The 26,001-nt window shown below is 43.2% G+C and overlaps 1 protein-coding gene across 2 annotated transcripts in view; it reads right to left on the bottom strand.

Moving 5' to 3' along the window:
• Positions 1 to 23,814, bottom strand: part of SUZ12 (SUZ12 polycomb repressive complex 2 subunit) — a 62,606-nt gene extending 38,792 nt beyond the window's left edge. Inside the window, exons 1-4 of one of the 2 annotated variants that reach the window (XM_032163056.2) lie at positions 23,303 to 23,814; positions 20,482 to 20,528; positions 20,331 to 20,395; positions 12,922 to 12,990 (exon numbers count right to left, since the gene is read on the bottom strand). In XM_032163056.2, coding sequence (XP_032018947.1) covers positions 12,922 to 12,990; positions 20,331 to 20,395; positions 20,482 to 20,528; positions 23,303 to 23,576 — 455 coding nt within the window. In that variant the 5' untranslated portion in view covers positions 23,577 to 23,814. The remainder of the gene's footprint in view (positions 1 to 12,921; positions 12,991 to 20,330; positions 20,396 to 20,481; positions 20,529 to 23,302) is intronic. The other variant, XM_032163057.2, reaches the window with a different exon arrangement.
• Positions 23,815 to 26,001: the final 2,187 nt, after the last annotated feature.

Genomic DNA, 26,001 nt, shown 5'->3' with positions numbered 1-26,001 from the left:
CAACCAATCAAGAGCTAAATGACCACTTTATCCCTTTACAAGCACTCCTATTTACCACTTTTTAGTCACTATTTTTCCATATACATCTTTTTATTAGTGTCCCTAGCACCTAGCAGTGTCTTACAGAAAATCACCCAACAAATTTTTTTCATAAGATAATGTCCTCCTAGAGTAACACAAATTTAAAGGTCAGGAATCATGGCCCATTACATTGCAGTACTATTAGTATTATTTACATTGTTTTTCTGAGAAGTGTGAGGGTAAGCTCCAACTCTGAAATGCCAGAAAGATCTTACATTTATTTACCCCAGAGAATATTTTAAATCAGTGTTACTTAAAATGTTGTCTACACACTGAGGTCATTAGGAAAAATGTTACCATTCTACAACAACTCAAGAAATTGAGAATAATACTAACAACACACTGAAAATTAACAAATAAAATGATCTTTCACCACAGGTGATTTGAGACAGTTTTAAATGGTACCTTATACCTTACATAGGATAGCCTGTATAACCAGCTTTTTTTTGTTTTGTTTTGTTTTTCTTTGAAACAGAGTCTCACTGTAGCCCAGGCTGGAGTGCAGTGGCGCGATCTCAGCTCACCACAACCTCTGCCACCTGGGTTCAAGCAATTCTCCTGCCTCAGTCTCTGAGTAGCTGGGATTACAGGTGCCCGCCACCATGCCAGGTTAATTTTCCTATTTTTAGTAGAGATGAGGTTTCACCATGTTGGCCAGGCTGGTCTAGAATTCCTGACCTCAGGTGATCCACCCGCCTCGGCCTCCCAGTGCTGAGATTACAGGTATGAGTACTATGCCCAGCCAACCAGCCATTATTATACTAGTGTTTCTTTGTGAGAAAGAATTTTTTTTTTTTTTTTTTTTGAGACGGAGTCTCACTCTGTCACCCAGGCTGGAGTTCAATGGCGTGATCTCGGCTCACTGCAACTTCTCCCTCCCAGGGTTCAAGCCATTCTCCTGCCTCAGCCTCCTGAATAGCTGGGAGTCAGGCACATGCTGCCACACCCGGTTAATTTTTTGTATTTTTTAGTGGACAGAGGTTTCGTCGTATTGCCCAGGCTGGTCTCAAACTCCTGAGCTCAGGCAATCCACCTGCCTCGGCCTCCCAACGTGCTAGGATTACAGGTGTGAGCCACCATGCCCGGACTTTGAGAAAGAATTCTAAATTTCAGTTAACCAATTTTAAAAGGCAACAATGGGGCCAGGCACGGTGACTCACACTTATAATCCCAGCACTTTGGGAAGGAGGCAGGGGGATCACTTGAGGTCAGGAGTTGGAGACCAGCCTGGCCAACACGGTGAAACCTTGTCTCTACTAAAAATACAAAAAATTAGCCGGGCTGTGGTGGCGGGCACCTGTAATCCCAGCTATTCAGGAGGCTGAGGCAGGAGAATCGCTTAAACCTGGGAGGCGGAGGTTGCAGTGAGCCGAGACTGCGTCACTGCACTCCAGCCTGGGCAACAGGGCGAGACCCCGTCTCAAAAAAAAAAAAGTAAACACTCTGATATGTACCTAGAATAAAGTGTACCAATGATCCCTTCCATAGGCGGTTTGTTCCAAGGAAAAGGGCAAAGTTTTCTGTCCCTTCCCTCTCCCCTCTCTTGCGGCTACTTTGTCCACATCTTAATTGGTTAGGCTGGACCAGATGAACGGGAGAAAAAGAAACATGTAAGGGTGGTCAGGACTACTTGGTTTTAGGCCACAAAAAAATCTAGTTTAGATGACCAGAATAAGATATAAGAAACTTAGTTCATCTATGTGATGTGTTCCCTCTTATCTTCTCAGGAAGTAAGACACATGATAACAAGAAATCAGGTAGAGAATTTGAAATTTTGAGATGAAAATTTCAGCATTCCAAGCACAAACATTTGACAGTTCTGATACAGTCTACAGAAAATAATGCTAAGCTAATTCATAAGAGACTAACACTTTGAAATCTAATTCAAGGAAGAACCTCCCATTTTAAGAACAGCCAGATCCCACAGAGGAAGTAGTTTTTATGACAAGAGGAGACCAAGATTAGTGCCTCTAATTTCTATACATGAATCTGCTAGCAGCAGGTATAAGGCTTCATTTTAAGGGCATGGCAGTATTACCTCAAAACAGGATAAGTCTGATAATCTACTTGGTTTCTATGGTTAGATGTTAGCTATTCAACTTTTGTTATATACATTTTATCCCATGATATGTAAAGCTGAGAAACTCATGTCTACATCAAGTCCAATATTCTGAAATCCAGGATCTCAAAATATAGGGGTTAGATGCACTTTGTAATGAGAAGATAAAGCTGAATGGTGGATGGTATGTGTGTCTATTAATTATAAATGGATCACTCTGCAAAAGTACTGTAAAGAAAACAAAGAAATTACTACAAAACCAAAAATTATACAGGGAATATTTTTACAATTTGTTCTTGAATATTCAAATTTTTAAGAATCAGATATGCTCAAGCGACAACTGATGAGGCACCTTCAAGAGTAAGTATGCAAAAAGAAACGTATAGCCAGGTTCTGAAAAAAGAACAAAAACTCAAGACTGAAAAGATGACAATTTGAAAACAACTTCAAAGCTTACAGTCAAGGCAAAGTGTATTAAAAAAAAGAAAGGGAAAACATCAGATCTTATTGATGGTGGGAAAGACACACAACCAACAGTCTACAGATTTTACTTATTTATTTATTTTGAGACAGAGTCTCACTTTGGAGCCCAGGCTGGAGTGCACTGGTGCGATATCTGCTCACTGCAACCTCCGCCTCCTGGGTTCAAGCAATTCTCCTGTCTCAGCCTCCCAAGTAGATGAAATTACAGGTGCACGCCGCCATGCCCGGCTAATTTTTTATTTATTTATTTTTGAGACAGTTTCACTTTGGGAGGCCGAGGTGGGCGATCATGAGGTCAGGAGATTGAGAGCATCCTGGCTAACACGGTGAAACCCCATCTCTACTAAAAATACAAAAAAATTAGCCGGGCGTGATGGCAGGCGCCTGTAGTCCCAGCTATTCAGGAGGCTGAGGCAGGAGAATGGCGAAAACCCAGGAGGCGGAACCTGCAGTGAGTGGAGATCACGCCACTGCACTCCAGCCTGGGCGACAGAGCAAGACTCCGTCTCAAAAAAAAAAAAAAAAAAAGTACAAAAGGCGAGCCAGGGCCAGGCGCAGTGGCTCACACCTGTAATCCCAGCACTTTGGGAGGCTGAGGCCGGTGGATAACTACTTGAGGTCAAGAATTCGAGACCAGCCTGGCCAACACGGTGAAACTCCATCTCTGCTAAAAATACAAAAACTGGCTGGGGGCAGTGGCTCAAGGCTATAATCCCAGCACTTTGGGAGGCTGAGGCGAGCAGATCACCTGAGGTCAGGAATTCGAGACCAGCCTGCTCTACCCGGTGAAACCCTGTCTCTACTAAAAATGCAAAAAAATTAGCTGGGCGTGGTGGCAGGCGCCTGTAATCCCGGCTACTCGGGAGGCTGAGGCAGGAGAATCGCTTGAACCTGGGAGGCGGAAGTTGCAGTGAGCCGAGATCACGCCACTATGCTCCAGCCTGGGCAAGAAGAGAGAAACTCTGTATCAAAAAAAAAAAAGAATACGAAAACTATCCGGGTACGGTGGTGCATGTCTGTAATCCCAGCTACTCAAGAAGCTGAGGCAGGAGAATTACATGAACTCAGGAGGTGGAGGTTGCAGTGAGCAGAGATCACACTACCGCACTCCAGCCTGGGCAACAAAGCAAGACTCCATCTCGAAGAGAAAAAAAAAAAAAACCTAGCCAGGTAGTCCCAGCTAATCAAGAGGCCGAGGCGAGAGGATCTCTTCATCCCAGGAGGTTGAGACTGCAGTGAGCCATGATCGTGCCACTGCACTCCAGCCCGGGCAATGGAGCAAGACTCTATCTCAAAAATAATAATAATAATAGTAATAAAATAAGGCCAGGCACGCTGGCACAGGCCTGTAATCCAGCACTTTGGGAGGCCGAGGTGGGTGGATCACTTGAGGTCAGGAATTCAAGACCAGACTGGCTAACATAGTGAAACCCAGTCTCTACTAAAAATACAAACATTAGCTGGGCATGGTGGCACACGCCTGTAATCCCAGCTACCTGGGAGGCTGAGGCATGAGAATCCCCTGAATCTGGGAGGCAGAGGTTGCAGTGATCCTAGATGGCGACATTGCTGGGCCATAGAATTGAGACTGTCTCAAAAAAACAAAAAAAATATATATATATATACATGCATACATATATATATATATATATACGTATATATAGAGAGAATAAAATAAATAATTTAAGAATTTAATGACTTTTTTACATACCACAATACTAGGCGAGAAGTGCAATAATAGCTGAGGTGGGTAGGGACGGTTTTCTGTGATATCTTGAGGTTCTGAAGTGACCAAAGAGCAGCATCCTGCTCCTGGAACTCAGATTACAATCCTAGCCATCATACATACTGGTCTGATGTTGGAAGAAACAGAACAATGCAGAAACAATAACTATACATATTTAAAAACTGACTGGATGCGGTGGCTTATGCCTGTAATCCCAGCAGTTTGGAAGGTTGAGGCAGGCTGAATCACGAGGTCAGATCGAGACCATCCTGGCCAACATGGTGAAACCCCATCTCTACTAAAATACAAAACATTAGCCAGGCATGGTGGCACACGCCTGTAGTCCCAACTACTCCGGAGGCTGAGGCAGGAAAATCACTTGAACCCAGGAGGCCGAGGCAGACAGATCACGAGATCAGGAGATTGAGAATATCCTGGCTAGCACGGTGAAACCTCATCTCTACTAAAAAATACAAAAAATTAGCTGGCCGTGATGGTGGGCACCTGTAGTCCCAGCTACTCAGGAGGCTGAGGCAGGAGAATGGCGTGAACCCAGGAAGGCAGAGCTTGCAGTGAGCCGAGATTGTGCCACTGAACTCCAGCCTGGGCGACAAAGCGAGACTCTGTCTCAAAAAAAATAATAATAATAGTAATAATAATATATAATTTTAAAAACCACAGGCTGGGTGTAATGGTTCACACTTGTAATCTCAATGCTTTGAGAGGCTGAGACAGGAGGACTGTTTGAGGCCAGGAGTTTGAGACCATCTTAGGCAACATGACAAGAAAATGGATCTCTACTAAAGTTTTTTTTGAGATGTAGTCTCGCTCTGTCGCCCAGGCTGGAGTGCAATGGCGCAATCTCGCCTCCCTGCAACCTCCATCTCCCAGGTTTAAGCGATTCTCCTGCCTCAGCCTCCTGAATAGCTGGGATTACAGGTGCACGACACTCTGCCCAGCTAATTTTTGTATTTTTAGTAGAGATGGGGTTTTACCATGTTGGTCAGGCTGTTCTCAATCTCCTGACCTCGTGATCCGCCCGCCTCGGCCTCCAAAAGTGCTGGGACTACAGGCATGAGTCACTGTGCCCACAGGCATGAGTCACTGTGCCCGGGTACAAAATTTTAAAAAATCATCCAGGCATGGTATCTTGCGCCTGTGGTCCTAGGCTATTCGGTAGGCTGAGGCAGGAGGATCACTTGAGGCCAGGTCAAGGGTAAAGTGAGTCATGATCGCACAATTGCAATCCAGCCTGGGTGATGAAGTGAGACCCTGTCTCCTAAAAAAACTTTTTTTAATAAAATAAAATAACTGGTGCATGGTAGCATGTGCCTGTAGTACCAGCTACTCAGGAGGCTAAGACAGGAGGGTTACTTGAGCCCAGGAGTTCATGGCTGTAGTTGAGCCATGATCACACCACTGTACTGCCGCCTCAGCGACAGGGAAAATCCTCATCTCTAAAAAGTAAAATAAAAAATAAAGTAAGACAATGGAGCCTGGAGGTTCGAGGATGCAGTAAGCTATGAATGCATCACTGCACTCCCGTGTGGGTGACAGAACAAGACCCCACCTCTTAGAGAAACAAAAAAAAAAAAAAAAAAGAACGAACGACTTTCTTAAGACCAACATCCTTAAATTACCTTGAAGACAATGCACTATCTGGCCCTGGCCATCTGCTCCAGCCTCTTCTCATACCACTCTCCTTGCTCTTTCTACACAGCTACTCTGGCATCAAATGCTGTATACGTAATATTCCCTTTAACTAGAACCACCTATTTGTTCATCTTCCCACCCCATTTTACTTCTGTACACTTCTTTCGAATCTCAGCTTATTTCTTCAGATGGCTTCCCTGATCATCATTATTCCCAAATCTAACACCTCAAATGAAAGAAAGCTGGTTCTCCTGTTTTATACACTCACAGTTTTCTTATGCTTTTCTTTCCCAGCACTTATTTCATATTTATTAAATGATTATGTCTTTCTCCCCTAAACACTAAGCTCCATAAAGGCAGGGCCTTCATTCATTTTGTTCACCATTATATACCCGAGGGCTTAGTATAGTGCCTAGGACATTGCACACTATGGAAATGAAACGTACCCCCAAAAATATAAATGCAGGCCTTCTCATTGTAAAAATAAATGCTTAAAAAGAGGGAGGTTTAGAAAAGGAAGATTACTAATTCAAAAGCTTAGGTTGCATCAAAAACAAAAAGTCAGCTGGGCGCAGCAGCTCACGCCTGTAATCCCAGCACTTTGGGAGGCCGACGCGGGCAGAACATGAGGTCAGGAGTTCGAGACCAGCCTGACCAACATGGTGAAACCCCGTCTCTACCAAAAATACAAAAATTAACCAGGTGTGGTGGGGTGTGCCTGTAATCCCACCTACTCAGGAGGCTGAGGCAGGAGAATAGCTTGAACCCGGGAGGCGGAGGTTGTAGTGAGCTGAGATGGCACCTCTGCACTCTTGCCTGGGCAAAAAAGCAAGACTCCGTTTCAAAAATAAATAAATAAATAAATAGTCAAAAAAGACGCATTGACTTATCAACCTACTAAAAATAAAAATGAGCTGGACACGGTGCCTCACACCTGTAATCCCAGCACTTTGGGAAGCTGAGGCAGGTGGATCACAAGGTCAGGAGATCGAGACCATCCTGGCCAACATGCTGAAACCCCTTCTCTACTAAAAATACAAAAATTAGCTGGGCGTGGTACCACGTGCCTATAATCCAGCTACTCGTGAGGCTGAGGCAGGAGAATTGCTTGAACCAAGGAGTTAGAGGTTGCAGTGAGCTGGGATCGAGCCACTGCACTCCAGCCTGGCGACAGGGCGTAACTCAGTCTCAAAAAAAAAAAAAAAAATTGAGGCTGGGCATGCGGGCTCATTCCTATAATCTCAGCACATCAGGATATCGAGGTGGGAGGATCGCTTGAAGATAGGAGTTCAAAACTGGCCTGGGCAAGATGGTGAGACACTGACTCTACAAAAATTCAAAAAATTACTGAGGTGCGACAGTACATGCCTGTAGTCCCAGCTACTCAGGAGGCTGAGGCAGGAGGATCCCTTTAGTCCACCAGTTCAATCCATCAGTGACCTATCATTGCGCCACTACACTCCAGGCTCAGTGACAAAGCGAGACCTTGTCTCAAAAAATAAAAATAAGGCCAGGCATGGTGGCTAACACCTGTAATTCCAGCAATTTGGGAGGTCGAGGTGGGTGGATCACCTGAGGTCAGGAGTTTGACACCAGCCTGGCCAATAGGTGAAACCCTGTCTCTACTAAAAACAAAACAAAACAAAACAAAAAAACAAAAATTAGCTGGGTGTGGTGGCAGGTGCCTGTAATCGCAGCTACTGGGGAGGCTGAGGCTCAAGAACTGCTTGAACCTGGGAGGCGGAGGTTGCAGTGAGCCAAGATCATGCCACTATATTCCTGCCTGGGTGACAGAGCAAGACTTTGTCTCAAAAAATAAAAATGAAATAAAAATACATGCTTGAAAATAACCCTAATAAAAGTTCTAATTCAGGTATCTTTTGAGGGGATTTTTCTCCAGCTACTAACAGAAGACCAGGAATAGAAGAGGAATAAGGGCAAGAGAGAAGTGACATTTTGCTTTGTTTGGCCCTTGTAAACACTCAGAAGCAACTCAGATTTAAAACTCTTTTCATGATGCATTTTAGTCCATGGAGATGCACTCGGCACTCAAGAGTTGTTACCAGAGAATTCCAACATTGGGGACAGGCACGGTGGCACACGCCTGTAATCCCAGCACTTTGGGAGGCCACGGAAGGCGGTTCACTTGAGATCAGGAGTTCAAAATCACCCTGACCAACATGGTGAAACCCTGTCTCTACTAAAAATACAAAAATTAGCTGGGCATGGTGGCTGATGCCTGTAATCCCAGCTACTCAGGAGGCTGAGGCATGAGAATTGCTTGAACCTGGGAAGAGGAGGTTGCACTAAGCCGAGATCGCGCTACTGCACTCCAGCCTGAGCAACAAAGCTACATTCCATCTCAAAAAAACAGCAACAAAAAAAAGGTAATTCCAAAATTGGCAGGACAGCATAAGAACCCCTAGAATCCTGCTAGCATATACAACTACACAAAGGCAAGAGATTTATTCTAATCGGCCATAGTGCCTGGTCAAAATCCATGAAAAACTCAAAACTGGAGTACCAGAAACAAGAGCTGGAAAGGAATAAGGCACTATATCAGACCTTCTGTAAAGAAAATAAAGGCCAGGCGTGGTGGCTCACACCTGTAATCCCAGAACGTTGGGAAGCCAATCTGAAAGGATCACTTGAGGCCAGGAGTTTGAGACCAGCCTGGGCAACATAGCAAGATCCTGCCTCTACGTAAATTTCAAAATTAGCCAGGCATGGTGGCATGCGCCTGTAGTCCCAGCTATTCAGGAGGCTAAGATGGTTTGAGGCCAGGAGTTAGAGGCTGCAGTGAGCAGCCACTTGCGCTCCAGCCTGGGCAACAGAGCAAGACCCTGTCTCTTAGGAAAAGAAGGCTAGGCGCAGTGGCTCACGCCTGTAATTGCAACACTTTGAGAGGCCAAGGTGGAAGGATCACTTGAGGTCAGGAGTTTGACACCAGCCTGGCCAACATGGTGAAACCCTGTCTCTACTAAAAATACAAAAATTAGTTGGATGTGGTAGGGCATGCATATAATCCCAGCTACTAGGAAGGCTGCGCCAGGAGACTCTTGAACCTGGAGGACAGAGGTTGCAGTGAGCCGAGATCACGTCACTACACTCCAGCCTGGGCGACAGTGTGAGACTCTGTCTCAAAAAAAAAAAAAAAAAAAAGGCCGGGCGCGGTGGCTAACGCCTGTAATCCCAGCACTTCAGGAGGCCAAGACGGGCGGATCACGAGGTCAGGAGATCGAGACCATCCTGGCTAACATAGTGAAACCCCGTCTCTACTAAAAATACAAAACATTAGCCAGGCGTGGTGGCACGCACCTATCCCAGCTGCTCAGGAGGCTGAGGCAGGAGAATGGCGTGCACCCGGGAGGCGGACCTTGCAGTGAGCTGAGATGGCGCCACTGCACTCCAGCCTGGGTGACAGAGCGAGACTCCGTCTCATAAAAAAAAAGAACTAACAACCATTTAATAGCCCATGTTTTTCTATCAGCTCCTTCCACTAACAAGTTTCTGCAAGTGACTTAAGACAACTGTAGGTCTAAAATATAAAAGACCCTGAAACACCAACTTCTTTTGAACAGATAATGCTCATATCTTGGTTTGGTTTATAAATTACTACAAACGTCATAATCAACTCAGGCATTTATTTGACTGAACTAACTTTTGGGCTATACTACTATGGTATTTTTATCTTGATACCCCTTGGACTTTGAGGAATGAAATATATTGGACTCAGGAGCAGACATACTGTAACTTAGGCAGTGCGAAAAGAACGTGAATTCTAGTGGAAGACTCCCAGACTAGACCTGTACAGATCTGGGACCCAGTCAAACTGAAATAGTACAAAGAATGTAAATGGAGGAGAGATACTTTTGTGTATGATTTAAGATATTAACTTCTACTAACTAACGTTATGGACCAACAAAGATTTATCATCTTTTTTCTTTTTTTTGAGACAGAGTCACACTCTTGCCCAGGCTGGAAGTGCAGTAGCACAATCTTAGCTCACTGCAACCTCTGCCTCCCGGGTTCAAGGGATTCTCCTGCCTCAGTCACCCAAGTAGCTGGAATTACAGGTGTACACCACCTCGCCTGGCTGATTTTTGTATTTTTTGTAGAGAAAGGGTTTTGCCCTGTTGGCCAGGGCACTCTCAAATTCCTAGCCTCAAGTGATCCACCCACCTCAGCCACCAAAGTGCTGGGATTATAGGTGTGAGCCACCATGCTGGGCCTGTGTTATCTTTTAAGAATTTGACAATAGATTTTAGAAGCAGATATTTATACTGCTGGCATCATACTGCTGTTTAGGGTCCTTCTTACAACCCTGTGTGATAGGTTTAGGAGAAAAATAAGATTACCTTAATTTGAAGTAAGAAATAGATTAAAGGAGGCTTGGTGCAGTGGCTCACGCCTGTAATTCTAGCACTCTGGGAGGCTAAGGTGGGCAGATCACCTGAGGTCAGGAGTTCAAGAAAAAATTAGCTGGGTGTGATGGCAGGCGCCTGTAATCCCTGCTACTTGGGAGGCTGAGGCAGGAGAACCCGGGAGGCAGAGGTTGCAGGGAGCGGAGATCACGCCATTGCACTCCAGCCTGCGCAATAAGAGCAAACCTCCGTTTCAAAATAAATAAATTAAATAAATAAATAAATACAAAAATTGGCCAGGCTTGGTGGCTCACACCTGTAATCCCGGCACTTTGGGAGGCCAAGGCAGGCGGATCACTTGAGGTCAGGAGCTCAAGACCAGCCTGGCCAACATGTTGAAACTGTTTCTACTAAAAATACAAAATTGGCTGGGTGTGGTGGTGCACGTCTGTATTCCCATCTATTCAGGAGGCTGAGACAGGTGAATCACTTGAGTCTGGGAGGTGGAGGCTGCAGAGAGCCAAGATCGCACCACTGCTCTCCAGCCTCAGCAAGAGGGAGACTTGGTCTCAACAAAAAAAAAAAAGGCTGGGTGTGGTGGCAGGCGCCTGTAATCCTAGGTAATTGGGAGGCTGAGGCAGGAGAATTGCTTGAATCCAGGAGGTGGCAGTTGCAGTGAGCTGAGATAGCACCACTGCATGACTCCATCTCAAAAAAAAGAAATAGATTAAAGAAAGTTAATAATGTAGGGTCTTAGCAGTAAACTTAAAATGACACACTTTCTTAATTCATCTTAGTGCCTCTGGGAGCAATACTGAGACATTCTTAAGAATCTTGAGAGGCTGAAATGGCCAACTCACTGGTCCTAGCTAGACCCTAAAGACTGAAGAAGTTCTCTTCCAAAACTATGAGCAGGAATTTATGTAACCCTCTGATGTTAATCTTTGAGTTGCTATTGAACCCACCGGGTCAAAAGGAACAAAATTACTGGGGAAACAATTGTTCAGAGAGAATTGAATAGTATGTATCTCCCACACACTCTTACTTAGAGAAGCTCTGTAATTTCAAACCCAATGTCACAATGAGATAGTAATAGGGTTTAGTAGTGAAGGTAAACCTTGATGAGGAAGATGAAGAAAAGGGTCAAGTGTTCTTGTTGTTGGTTCATGCTTCCTTCTCACTTGAACCCTGAAATGACTATAGGGCAAACTTTTAATGTGGTCAGGAGAAAAGAAGCAGGGAGGTCAGACCAGGATCTTACTACAGTCTGTATTTTAAGTAAAAAAGGCCCTGAGGATCCCAAGAGCTCTGTCTAGGGTGACCAGACAAGAATCTGGAATATAAATTCTAGTAAAGAAAAATGTGCGTGCACTGGGAACATTCTCAGATCTTATAGGGTCCTCCCTGGGCATTAACAGATATAACAGGTAACAATTCAGGATCTCAGCTTCTAGAATGGACTATCGCAGTTTATTTACAAGTCAGGATTGCCTAGACATGGAAATATAAATTATACTTCAACCCCACAAGATTGCAGGATATAAAATAAAAAATATCATTTTACAATTCAAGTAAAAAAATCACTTAATTCCAAAGCCAAACTTAAAATATAAGTGACTGAAAAAAAAAGGACGTCTTTTACCAGTCAACAGAACAATGAGAAAACAATGAGATGCATAAATGATGCATCATTAAGTGTATATCCTATCTAAATTCGTAAGCTGTGATTTAAAACTAGGAGGAAAAGAAAAATGCATTGTGACAAATTTTCCAACTCTATTTTTTCAAAAATCTAATATTTTTAGTTCTGCATTCTCTCTAAAGGTAGTTAATGAATGAACAAACACCACCAGAGCTGCTGTTTCTCTTTAGAATATTCAATTTTCTATCAAAAATATCAAAAAATAAACAGTTTACATATCAAAAAATAAATAGAAGCATTCTATCTAGAGTAGACAGGTATTAGACTAGTCAGAACATTTAGGGATTCGTTCTAGGTATATATTTGATAGTGTACAATTAGTAGATTCTGTCCAAATGTTCAAGTTTCTGAAACTATGTGAGAAACATATTTCAAATATGAAATAAAAGTTATGAATATGTTGCCTGACAGATTTAAATGAGAAGAAAAAGATGGAAAAAAAGAGAACCCCTCTCATATTTGAGAGTAACTTATAAGATACGTGATATTGTAAAGTCCCCGCCACAGTACCTAGCACATATACCATAAATGTGAGTATCCCTCTTTAAATGAGGTGGTAGAGTTAAGACCAATGGCAGAAGTCAGAAGTTTCACTCAAAATGGAAGAAACTGATAATAAAGATCAACAATAATAAATACAACTACACTGGAGGTATTCAAGCCACAGCTTAAGTATTCTCTGCCAGGAATGCTACAGAAATTAATTCCTGACTTGTGTGTGAGTTTGGACCAAACTGACCTCTAAGATTCCTTCTAACTCCTTATATCAAGGTGATCACTAGGAAAATGATCACTGTAATTTTTCCTCTTTCCTAAAGTATATCACTTAATGTAAACTGATAGGTTATCTTACCTATGAGATTCTTGCTCTCCTTTCATTTTCTCTACTTTTGATAACATATCATCAACTTTAAATGTTTTCCTGGAAGAAACAGATAAACAAAATAATCACTTCTCAACTGGGAAAAAGAAACAAATTATACTTTATTGTCACTCTAATAGGCAAGATGGAAATCAGATTTTGATTATTTTTAGTAAGATAAATTATGGATGATTAGCCATAACAATGAATACTATGGAGACAGTGTATAATACAGCACACAAGCCTTCAAGCCCCATCTAAAATGCTAACTTGTTTTCATTAAATCTTTTAACCAATTATTCCCAAACCAGTGATTTCTCCTTACCCATGGTACTTGGTTTATATTTATTTTGACACTTAGTTTTCATTGTTTCCTACATGTAAAACTCATGTAAATATTTTATTTCTCTTACTAGATTATACACTCCTGAAGGGCAGTAATTGCTGTTCTTCAAGGAAAGCTATGCAGTGCTGGCATAGTGCCTTATACTTGGTAGGTATTCAAGTATCTGTTGAATTAAGTCAAACAAATATGTGTATTCTGAAACACTTAATATGTCTACTAAGCAACACAACAAATATGTACTAGCACCATCACACAAAAAAAGAAATATTCTATAAAATATATTTGAAGTTCATAAGGTATCCTCAAAGATTATCAGAAAAGCCTAAAGCTCAATAAAGAGATGGTTGTTGACATCATGAAAAAATTTTGAAGTTAGGGAACGATCTATCAAATCGTAATAAAATTATTAGCTTTTAACTTGACAAATTTAAAAGTTATTTCCCAAAAAATAGAAACTTGAGTATAACCTCTCAAAGCAATTAAAGAATGAATGGATTGTAAAACAAGCCTCATCTTAGTTCTTAAGGTGGTCTATGATATGTTCTAGAGATAGAGTCTAAAAATCTATACCCATATATAATTTAATTAGAAAAAATGTTTCTTTTTATACTCATATAGTCCCTTGCTCTTTAGGACTTGAAAAGCCAAATGTATTCCACATCAATTTATTACTTCACAATGCTTGAATGCAGACACCAAAAATTACGAATAATCTCATTCCTCAAAAAGAGGTTTTTTTTTTTTTTTTTTTGAGATGGAGTTTCACTCTTGTTGCCCAGGCTGGAGTACAATGGCGTGATCTCGGCTCACTGCAACCTCCAACTCCTGGGTTCAGGCAATTCTCCTGTCTCAGCCTCCCGAGTAGCTGGGATTACAGGTGTGCACCACCATGCCCGGCTAATTTTTGCATTTTTAGTAGAGACAGGGTTTCACCATGTTGGTCAGGCTGGTCTTGAACTCCTGACCTCAGGTGATCTATCCACCCCTGCCTCCCAAAGTGCTGGGATTAAAGGTGTGAGCCACCATGCCTGGCCAAAAAAGAGCTATTTATTGTATTCAACTACTGTAAAAATTATCAGTAGAGAAATGTTATGTAAATATATTACAGTAAAATACTGATATTAGAGCAGAATTGATAGAATCTATATTTCAAGTGAATGAGAAGAGCCTCCATAGCGAAGATCTTAAGAGAAAAAAAGCTTCTCTCTTTACCTTTAGAGTTACTGAAAACTTCAATATTAAAGTTTCATCCAAGAGTACAGTAAGAAGTGCTTTCTGAAAGACGGCAATATATTTTCAATCTCCACAGATAAGAGAGAAAAAAGAAGAAAAATACAGGACTCTTGTAGGCTAGTGGCAAAGAGCTATTCAGTATAAATACTGAAAGTTACTATTGAGGAGGGCCATGAAATTACTGAAAACTTTTCAGAATAATGTTTATGTAATGATTAAGAAATTCTGTCTGCAGAAAAAGACTGTAAGTTCTAAGGTTCAACTCTTCTACCTTTACGAAGTTGTATACAGGAGAAGTGAATAGAATTGAATATTAACAACCACTTGAAACAGATAAGATCACAAAAGCAACTCAGCCTTCTTTGGGAAAAAAAACAAAACAAACCTCATAAGCAACTATATAAAAGCCGCTCCTCCCCCAACACCAAGTATTTCTGTTCTTTAGAAAGGTAATGTTACTGTAGGTCAGATTTAAAGAAGGAAATAATTATCAAAAGGTCATCGAAAAGGAGAATATTTAAAAATTCAAGAAATTTCACAAAATTTTCTCGGGAGACTTCAGAAACAGCTTACACGAAATCGAGCAAAATGGATTCAATAAAAGATGCCCTTCTCATGACCTATATTTCTACTTTGTTGGGGCAGTGTTAGCCTATAGAAGTTGAATACTTCTAGAAAGAGTAAAGCACAAGCTGACTTTAATAAATATACCAGAATTAATATCACGACTGAGAGTATGACTTTAAAGGGAGTGATATGCTTATTCCAACAATAGATATTATGTTGTTGTAATAGTAAAAAAGGAGTTCTGAAAACATTTTGAGAAAAGACGACAATCACTGGGCTAAATCTGCCACCTTCCAAAGTCACCAACTACGTTGAAAACAACAGCATATGAGTTGTGCTTTAATTTCTTAATAATTAGTCCTAATAAGTCATATATATAAGATCAGGCATCTAACAAGATGATTAAATGATTCCCATACTTTTTTTTTTTTGAGACATGGTCTCCCTCTACTGCCCAGGCTAGAGTGCACCGGCACATTCATAGCAACCTTCGAACTTCTAGGCTCAAGTGATCCTCCTGCCTCAGCCTCCTGAATATTTGGGACTACAGTCATGAGCCACCACGCCCAGCTAATTTTTTAAAATTTTTTGTAGATATAGGGTCTTGCTATGTTGCCAGGGCTGACCTATAACTCTTGCCTTTAAATGTAAACTTGTTCACTTGATATGCTCAAATAAACATAATCTTGCACCTAGGACAAAAAACTTGCATTCATAATTACGTATGGTTAAGTACTAAATGTTACACAAGCGATCCTCCCTACTCAGTCTCCCAAAATGCTGAAATTACAGGTCTGAAACACCATGCCTAGCCTATTCCTATCCATTTCTGTAGGAACTAAAGTAGGTGGGACTGAAATGTTTCTTGGCTGGCAGATTGCTTAAAAATTCCCCAAAGACTTTTTTTTTTTTTTTAACCTAAAGGGCAATAATTAAGAAAATCAGTTTTTACTTAACCAAGCTTTTAAAATTATCTCTACCCATGCAGACAACAGAAACATATTCTGCAATGGGACAAATTAATAAACATGACGGGAAAATGGAACTTAGATTTTAAATGTGTACTTTTTAGCAGGACACGGTGGTTTACGCCTGTAATCCCAGCACTTTGGGAGTCCGAGGCGGGCAGATCACCTGAGGTCGGGAGTTCGAGACCAGCCTGACCGACATGGAGAAACCCCGTCTCTCCTAAAAATACAAAATTAGCCGGGCATGGTGGCACATGCCTGTAATCCCAGCTATTCAGGAGGCTGAGGCAGGAGAATCACTTGAACCCAGGAGGCGGAAGTGGCAGTGAGCCAAGATTGCACCATTGCACTCCAGCCTGGGCAACAAGAGCGAAACTCCGTCTCAAAAAATAATAATAATAAAATAAATGCGTACTTTTTAATCTATGAATGCAAACTTATTTTATAATAATTTAATCACTTTGCAAATTCAGATCAGGTTGCATCCTAGACAGCAACTCAACTGACCTTCCATATTAAAAATGCTTTGATGGCCAGGCACGGTGGCTCACGACTGTAATCCCAGTACTTTGGGAGGCCAAGACAGGCGGATCATGAAGTCAGGAGTTTGAGACCAGCCTGACCAACATGGTGAAACCCTGTCTCTACTAAAAATACAAAAATTAGCTGGGCGTAGTGGCGCACGCCTGTAATCCCAGCTACTCAGGAGGCTAGGCAGAATTGCTTGAACTTGGGAGGTGAAGATTGAGTGAGCCGAAATTGCGCCACGGCAGTCCAGCCTGGACGACAGAGTGAGTCTCTGTCTCAAAAAAAAAAAAAAAAAAAGCTTTGATGAAACAAAACAGTTAGTCGAATTCTACTAGTTTTATAGAATAAATCAAGGGTGGGGAAACTATGGACCCGGACCATGGTCAAATCTGGCCTATCACCTGTTTTTGTACAGCCCGGAAGGTAAGAATGGTTTTTATAGACAAATATTAGCAATTGATTTGATTATAGAAAACACTAACTCTGAACCCCAATTAAGCTAAGTGTTATCTCCCCTACCCTCACAAAAATAAAATTCTCATTTCTCATTAGTAGGCCTGTATTACAAAATGTTCTATCTTATATTGTTGTATTTTTATCAACAAACAATTTATAGATTGACATTCTGGACGGAAATTTTAAACAATTGTAAATTTTTTCTTTCTTTTTATATTAAGTACCTACATAATATCCTCAATTTTGCATCCTGGCCGCAAAGCCTAAAATAATTACTATTTACTGCTCCTTTACAAAAAAAGCATGCTGAATGCTGGCAAAAATCAAATAATGGAGTAGACAGGTAAGGGGTGGACAAAACTAATTCTGTAACCTAATTCATCACCTCCTTTTTAGTCACTTAGGTGCTCAGCAATTTTCACCTATTAATTGCAATGCAAACTTGCTCGTGCACGCTCTCTATTCAGAAACATTGCCAAAAGACAAATAATTCACACTTCAATCCTTTAAAATACAAGTAGATTTACAAAACTCAACTATGTCTTACTATAGAAATGTGATACCTACTTAATAAACAATAGCAGTCCACCAAAGAGCTTAGTTTTTTTTCTGAGACGGAGTCTCGCTCTGTCGCCCAGGCTGGAGTGCAGTGGCACGATCTCAGCTCACTGCAAGCTCTGCCTCCCGGGTTCACGCTATTCTCCTGCCTCAGCCTCCTGAGTAGCTGGGACTACAGGCGCCCGCCACCACGCCCTGCTAATTTTGTTTTTGTATTTTTAGTAGAGACGGGGTTTCACCGTGTTAGACAGGATGGTCTCGATCTCCTGACCTCGTGATCCGCCTGTCTCGGCCTCCCAAAGTGCTGGGATTACAGGTGTGAGCCACCGCGCCCGGCCTCTTAGTTTCAAACTCTATCCAGATAACTTGATGGTTTTACTAAAACTATAATGACAATACCAAATGCTTAACAGAATTCTAGCCTTTAAATGTAAACTTGTTCACCTGATACGCTCAAATAAATATAATCTCGCACCTAGGACAAAAAACTTGCATTGACATTCAATGTATTATCATTACTTTTCAGGTGACTTTTTACCTAATACTATACAAATACAGTTATTAATACATCAAAAAAAAAAAAGAAAACTTGCATTGATAATTACACATGGTTAAGTACTAAATGTTACACAGCAAAAATAAGCTGTCTCCCACCTCCAGACCCCACTTTAAAATCTAATGATTAAGACTTCATTGTTTTTAAACAACCTTCATCCTATTGATTTCAAGTGTTTCCTCTTCAATAAGACCACCACCAAGGCCGGGCGCTGTGGCTCAGGTCCGTAATCCCAGCACTTTGGGAGGCCGAGGTGGGTGGATCACCTGAGGTCAGGAGTTCAAGACCAGCCTGGCCAAAATGGTAAAACCCCAACTTGATGAAAAATACAAAAAATTAGCCAGGCGTGGTGGTGGGCACCTGTAATCTCAGCTACCTGGGAGGCTGAGACAGGATAATCCCTTGAACCTGGGAGGTGGAGGTTGTAGTGAGCCAAGATTGCGCCATTGCACTCCAACCTGGGCAACAAGAGTGAAACTCTGTCTCAAAAGAAAAAAAAAAAAAAAAAAACACCAAAGATATAAAATGAGACTTTCTGAACCTACCGTTATAGGAGCTAATTCAAATTACACATAAATTAACTTAAATTTTATGTAACAAATATAGTTACCCTGAACCCTTTAGTAAATATTTAAATCCTCAACTTCTATCAAACTTGAAAATAACCAGCGGAGGCCAGGCGCAGTGGCTCACGCCTGTCATCTCAGCACTTTGGGAGGCCAAGGCGGGAAGATCATGAAGTCAGGAGTTTGAGACCAGCTTGGCCAACACAGTGAAACCCCATCTCTACTAAAAATACAAAAAATTAGCTGGGTGTGGTGGCCGGAGCCTATAATTCCAGCTACTTGGGAGGCTGAGGCAGGAGAATTGCCTGAACCCGGGAAGTGGAGGTTGCAGTGAGCCAAGATCGTACCACTGCACTCCAGCCTGGGCGACAAGAGCAAAACTCCATCTCAAAAAAAAAGAAAAAGAAGGCCAGGCTGGGCATGGTGGCTCATTCCTGTAATGCCAGCACTTTGGGAGGCCAAGGCAGGCGGATCATGACGTCAGGAGATCGAGACCATCCTGGCTAACACAGAGAAACCCTATCTCTACTAAAAATACAAAAAATTAGCCGAGCATGGTGGCACGTGCCTATAGTCCAAGCTACTCGGGAGGCTGAAGCAGGAGAAATCTCTTGAATCTGGGTGAATCACCTGAGGTCAGGAGTTCAAGACCAGCCTGGCCAACATGGGGAAACCCCGTCTCTACTAAAAATACAAAACTTAGCCAGGTGTGGTGGCAGGCGCCTGTAATCCCAGCTACTTGGGAAGCCGAGGCAGGAGAATCGTTTAAACCCAGGAGGCAGAGGTTGCAGTGAGCCAAGATTGCACCATTACACTCCAGCCTGGGGGACAAGAGTGAGACTTCTCTCAAAAAAAAAACAAAAAACAAACAAAAACAAAAAAAAAAACTCAGGAGGCTGAGGCAGGAGAATGGCATGAACCCGGGAGGCGGAGCTTGCAGTGAGCCGAGATCGCACCACTGCACTCCAACCTGGACGACAGAGACTCTGTCTCAAAAAAACAAACAAACAAACAAAAAAGAGAAATAACCCATGACACAGAGTAAAAATATAATCAGTAAAATCACTTTATTCATTTCACTACTAAATCAGTTTTTTTTTTTCTTTGAGGTAGAGTCTCGCTCTGTTGCCCAGGCTGGAGTGCAACGGTGCAATCTCGGCTCACTGCAACCTTCGCCTCCCGGGCTCAAGCAGTTCTCCTGCCTCAGCCTCCCAAGTAACTGGGATTACAGGCACACACCACCATGCCCGGCTAATTTTTGTTTTAGTAGAGAAGGGGTTTTGCCATGTTGGCCAAACTGGTCTCGAACTCCTGACCTCAAGTGATCCACCCAACTTGGCCTCCCCAAGTGCTGGGATTATAGGTGTGAGCTACCACACCCAGCCTCATTTCTATATTAGAGGAAAAAAAAAAAGCTAATAACAACCTGAGACTTACAAAGATCATACTATTGAAAACCACTGTGCAACCAATTCAACCAGTCACTCTCTCACTTCAGTTTTCATATTAAATCTTTAGTTAGAAATAGTACTTATTTTTGTTCGTTTTAATTTTGAGAAATAGTACTTTAAAATAAAACTAACATGGTTTGATCAGCTTGAAATAAGATTCATAAAATGTACCTTTTGATGTTTGTTCTGGAGTTTCGATGAGACATATAAGTAAGAGTTCTGTGCAAAAATATTGGCTACAAAAAGAGTTTTAAAAATGTTAAAATTGAATACAGATGCAGTTAGAGAGCAATAATATTGATGAATTTTGTTGACTACTTACTGCTATGAGATTCCGAGTTCGAAGAAATCTATAGATCTGTGTTGGCTCTAGGTAATAGGAAACAAAATCCAAACATGATCTAAACTTACTTGTCAGAAAAATATCAACCGAGACTATGTTATAATCAATATAAACTTATCATCTGCTATGGAAATCATGCACTAAATATTTATATCGCACTAAATATTTACATCAAGAAAGTCAGTATGCACAGTAAGATCAAAAGGTATTCAATCAATGGCATAAATTTCACAAAGTTCATCTACACTTTTTATACTGAAGGTCCTCTACAATATTTTTCTTAAGCCTTTCTAAGATAGTTATTGTTACCGAGCAGAACTAGAGAAGTAGTTGTACTCATTTAACTTAGCTAATTTAAACTATTTATAACCGATTTTCTTCCAAAAAGCAGCTGTAATAGGTAGCTGGAGTCAACAAAAGAACTATTGATCGATGCCAAACAAGATGAAAATTTCACTTTTTAAATGGTCACTTGAAAAATTTGTAGTCAGCCGGCCAGGCGCGGTGGCTCATGCCTGTATTCCCAGCACTTTGGGAGGCCGAGGCCAGCAGATCACCTGAGGTCGGGAGTTTGAGACCAGCCTGACCAACATGGAGAAACCCCGTCTCCACTAAAAATACAAAAACAGCCAGGCATAGTGGCACATGCCTGTAACCCCAGCTACTTGGGAGGCTGAGGCAGGAGAATCACTTGAACCTGGGAGGCGGAGGTTGCCGTGAGCCAAGATCGCATCATTGCACTCCAGCCTGGGCAACAAAGAGCAAAACTCCGTCTCAAAAAAAAAAAAAAAAAAAAAAAATTGTAGTCAGCCAAAACAGAGGCCTAATACATCCTAATACAGATATGATGACATCCTAATACAGATCCAGACATTCCTAATACGGGTATGATGGAAGTCAGTCAAGATTTTTGTTTTTCTTTTTTTGAAAAGGGGTCTATTGATAGGTTGCCCAGGCTGGTCTCAAACTCCTGGGCTCAATAGATCCTCCTGCCTCAGCCTCCAGAGTAGCTAGGATTACAGGTGGGACCCACTGTACTCAAAAGTCAGTCAATATTGAAATAAATCTCGGACACAAACTGCAGCAAAAATTCTCAATAAATATTCCTAATTATGAAGTTGTATCTATTTTGTTCAATGTAAATATTACCTCAATACATTTTTTACACAATTGACAGATTCACAAAACAGTCTTTCTAACGCTTAAAATGAGTTGAATTAAATTTCAAATTAGTTAAAATGTAATTTGTTACACAGGACTTAAGTGGATGAAAAATACATACATATACCATCATATGAGTTACATTAATGACCTATTAGTATCACGTTAGGTCATTATACGGCAGTATCAGAATAAACCAAATAGGAATAACTATGTGAATAATTACATTCAAGTACTTAAACTTTCCAGTAAATAACTTCAAGTTGTTTTATGACCACATCTAGCTCTTAATGACACTTAACTTCCCTGAGGTCGACTCATCAGAACACAAATAGTTAAAACTTTCTTGGAGGATGTGTCTTCTCTTAACATTCAGAAAGAACTTTTAAAATTTCCACCTAAATCTTCAATTGGTTAGTTTTATTTTAAATTAACTAAAGGGAGATGAGATACTTTAGAAGGGGTACAAACAAGTATCATTATTGTCACCACTGCCCTTCAGTTCTCCATCCTATTTCCAATTAAAGCCTCTCCAGCTATTTCAAAGTATATTAAGAAATATAATATGTGAATAATGTGAATCTCTCTGAAGCTGGTCCAATATTCGTTTCGACAAAAACTGAAATACCTTCTATTAAGTTCCAATTAGAATTTCATGAAGCACTAATGAGAGAGAATGAAGGAAGGGTATTAAACAACGTAATACGTCTTTCTAAGCACAGCTGATACCATGCCCTTAACATATGCCACAGTGAAATTGTAAATAAGGACACTGGGCGGTAGAGCTAAGTTTATTCAAGTTTCTGTAAGATTATTTAGCTATTAAAGATCATCCAAATTATAACACACAAAAGCAAAAAAGGAAACCAATCAGGATATAACATTCCTTAAAAAACAATCAGGATTATTTATAGTCATGATGTTTTTAATAAATTCTATTGTTTGTTTCCAGACACCTTACTCTCCTTTCCAAATAAGTCAGTTTCACCTTCCAGACAGACCTTAGAAACAGAAATTGACGTAAGAAAATGTTCTGTAAGCCGAGTATAAAAAGCAGAATTCCGGGGTCGTCTCCAGAGAAGATGCTTGACCACTCTCTGGCTCAGTTTACATATCCACAAAATGGGTGGATAGATTTGAAGGGTTTTAAGCATCCAAAGCACCAAGATAGCGCGAAGGCATTTCAGACTAAGGACAATTTCTTCGGTTCCACTGCACTCATCCCTTCACAGGCTTCATTTTGCCCCTCAAAAGCTACAACCGAAACCCCTGTATTTCTAGAGTCCGAAAGGCATGAAAGAAAACCAGAACCAGTCTCGGGATGTGACTGCGGCTCAGTTCAACTGCTACCTCCTCATCTAAAAGCCGCCTGCTCTGAACGTGGGGCCCCAGTCCCGAGCCTCCTGCGTCAATCTTGGGGGAGTCAAGAACCTACCCAGACCCTCTTTTCCAGCTCTCCAATGGCCCTAGACTCCGGATCCCCTGGAGACGTAATCTCCGAAAGGGGGACATCCCCTCAATTCCTCCCTCCACTACCACACAAGTGGACTCCCAAGGAGGAAGGGGGCCCAGCACAGTGTCCCATCCCCGGTGTTGGCAGAGTAGGTCTTCCTGCCCTCAAAGCCTCGCACACACTCACTCTCAAAGGCCTGGAGGAAAAGCTCGTGGTCAGCCTGGACGTGCTCCATTTTCGGCTTCTTCACCGGTAACACCGCGGCCCCCGCCGCTGCCGCCGCGGAGGAGGAGGAGGAGGCCGAGTAACTGCCGCCGCCTCCACAGCCCCCGCCGCCGGATTTGCCGCCCGAAGCCGTCGCCGCCGCCACCGCCGCCGAACCCCCGAAGCCGCCTCCCCCGGACCCCGCGCTGGGCCCCGAGCCGCCCCCTCCCCCACCGCCGTGCTTCTGAGGCGCCATCGCGGTTCCTGCCTCCTCCCCCCGCCAGCTACCCGCCGGGCGGCCCCGGAGAGTAAGCGCCTGCAATACCAACCGCTCGCCCCAGCAGGCTCCGGCGGACCGAGGGGGGAAGGAGGAGAGAGGGGAGGAGAGGGGAAGGGAAGGGAGGAGGAGAGGAGGGAAGGAGGGAGGAAAAAAAAAGTGTCTCCTCAGCCCCACTCCGCTTCGGAGGCCGCTCACCCTACCCTGGCCTCGCTCCGCCCACTTCCCCCGCCCGGGGCTCTGATTGGCCAGCGGGAGCGCGCGCCGCCGGGCCGCCCAGCCCGTTGGCCCGCGGATTCCCCCGTCAGTCACGCTGAGGCGCTTCTCGCGGAGGCGCGGCTTGGTTGGCCCGTGCGCGCTGCCGATCGCGGGCCCGGCCGCCTCTTTGAACTGAATTCGCGGGAAAATTAGGGGTCGGAGCGGCCTTCCTGCTGGCCCCGGTGCATTGTGGGGAGAGAAGGACCCAGCGAGCGGTTTAGGGAGCCGTTTCTCGCCTTCTGAGCGTCGTCAGTCACCGCCCCCAGGGGGTTAGAGGACCCCCCCCCCCCCCCGAAGAGAAGCAGGCCTCGTAGGAACTGGTAGCGAGGGGCCTGTTAAATGAACTGAGATCTTTTACAGATCAGCGAGTCTCTAACTTCCCAAGAAGGGACCTGCCTGGGGGGTTGGTGTGACCCTGGTCGGGGTCGCTTCTCAGTTGAGGAGCTCCCGGGGCGGGGATCGCATCCCCTGTCCCCTCGACACCACGTGCCCCAAGCCATCCATGGCCTAATCCCACCCTGCACAGCCTAGGGGTTGCGGCTGCTGCTGTCGGAGGCGATTGAGCTCCACCAAAGGGAGCGACTTACATCGTTGTAGGGATGCCCTACGGAAACAAGGAAAACTATTTTCTATAGATGCCATGAGGCTTCAGGGTCGCTACCGAGATCCTGAGGGGAAGATCTCATGATGGGAGCAAAGTCTAGATCCTTAGTTTTTTGCCCCCAAACACCGTAAGAGTGGTCAGAGAGGTAAACTGGTTGAGAAGTACTTACATACACTCTTCTCTTCTTCGGCTCAGAAAGCTGAGAAGGAATCCGGTGTTTTGCGAGTCTTGCTTTTTTTTTTTTTTTTTTTTGAGACGGAGCCTCCCTCTGTCGCCCAGACTGGAGTGCAGTGGCGCAATTTCGTCTCCCTACAACTTGCGCCTCCCGGGTTCAAGCGATTCTCCTGCCTCAGCCTCCAGAGTAGCTGGGATTACAGGCGTTCGCCATCACGCCTGGCCAATTTTTTGTGTTTTTAGTAGAGACAGGGTTTCACCATGTTGGCCAGGCTGGTCTCAATCTCCTGACCTCGTGATCCGCCTGCCTCGGCCTCCCAAAGTGCTGGGATTACAGGCGTGAGCCATCGCGCCCGGCCAGGTAGGTCTTTGCTTTGAACGATAGACGCATGGGCCCATTTCAGTCTTCTGGCACAGATTGGTTTGGAGTTGAGCTAATATTCTTAAAGATTTGAATTTTAGGTTGGACAAGATGATCTCTAAGGATGTTCTTCCAGTTTACATCCTATTATTTTGTATTACATTAAAATTTCAAAAATCCCAACCTATAAACATAGAACCATTTCATACTCTAAACAGCATTTTTTAAATGTCTACTTGGGTTCTCTATAGTTAACTGCAAAACGCTGTTTACAAAACAAAAGTCTTTGGAATGGTTATTCAAGTTGTTTACAAAACTAGTTATCTTTGTTTTTTGTTGTTGTTGTTGTTTTGTTTTTTTTTTTTTTTTGAGACGGAGTCTTGCTCTGTCCCCCAGGCTAGAGTGCAGTGGCGCGATCTCGGCTCACTGCAAGCTCCGCCTCCCGGGTTCAAGCCATTCTCCTGCCTCAGCCTCCCGAGTAGCTGGGACTACAGGCGCCCACCACCACGCCCGGCTAATTTTTTTGTATTTTTAGTAGAGACGGGGTTTCACCGTGTTAGCCAGGATGGTGTCTCGATCTCCTGACCTCGTGATCCGCCCGCCTCGGCCTCCCAAAGTGCTGGGATTACAGGCTTGAGCCACCGCACCCGGCCACTAGTTATCTTTGTAATGATTAAATACCTAAAGTACAGGTTTTATCAAAGCCTTTGCTACTTAAAAAGTGACCTCGGCCGGGCGCGGTGGCTCACGCCTGTAATCCCAGCACTTTGGGAGGCCGAGGCGGGCGGATCACGAGGTCAGGAGATCGAGACCATCCTGGCCAACACAGTGAAACCCCGTCTCTACTAAAAATACAAAAAATTAGCCGGGCGTGGTGGTGGGCGCCTGTAGTCCCAGGTACTCGGGAGGCTGAGGCAGGAGAATGGCTTGAACCCGGGAGGCGGAGCTTGCAGTGAGCCGAGATTGCGCCACTGCACTCCAGCCTGGGCGACAGAGCGAGACTCTGT

Source organism: Hylobates moloch, unplaced genomic scaffold, assembly GCF_009828535.3.
Source record: "Hylobates moloch isolate HMO894 unplaced genomic scaffold, HMol_V3 SCAFFOLD_10, whole genome shotgun sequence".
Taxonomy (NCBI): Eukaryota; Metazoa; Chordata; class Mammalia; order Primates; family Hylobatidae; genus Hylobates; species Hylobates moloch.
Note: the sequence above shows the minus strand (reverse complement) of the source record. Positions and strands in the feature narration are given on the sequence as shown.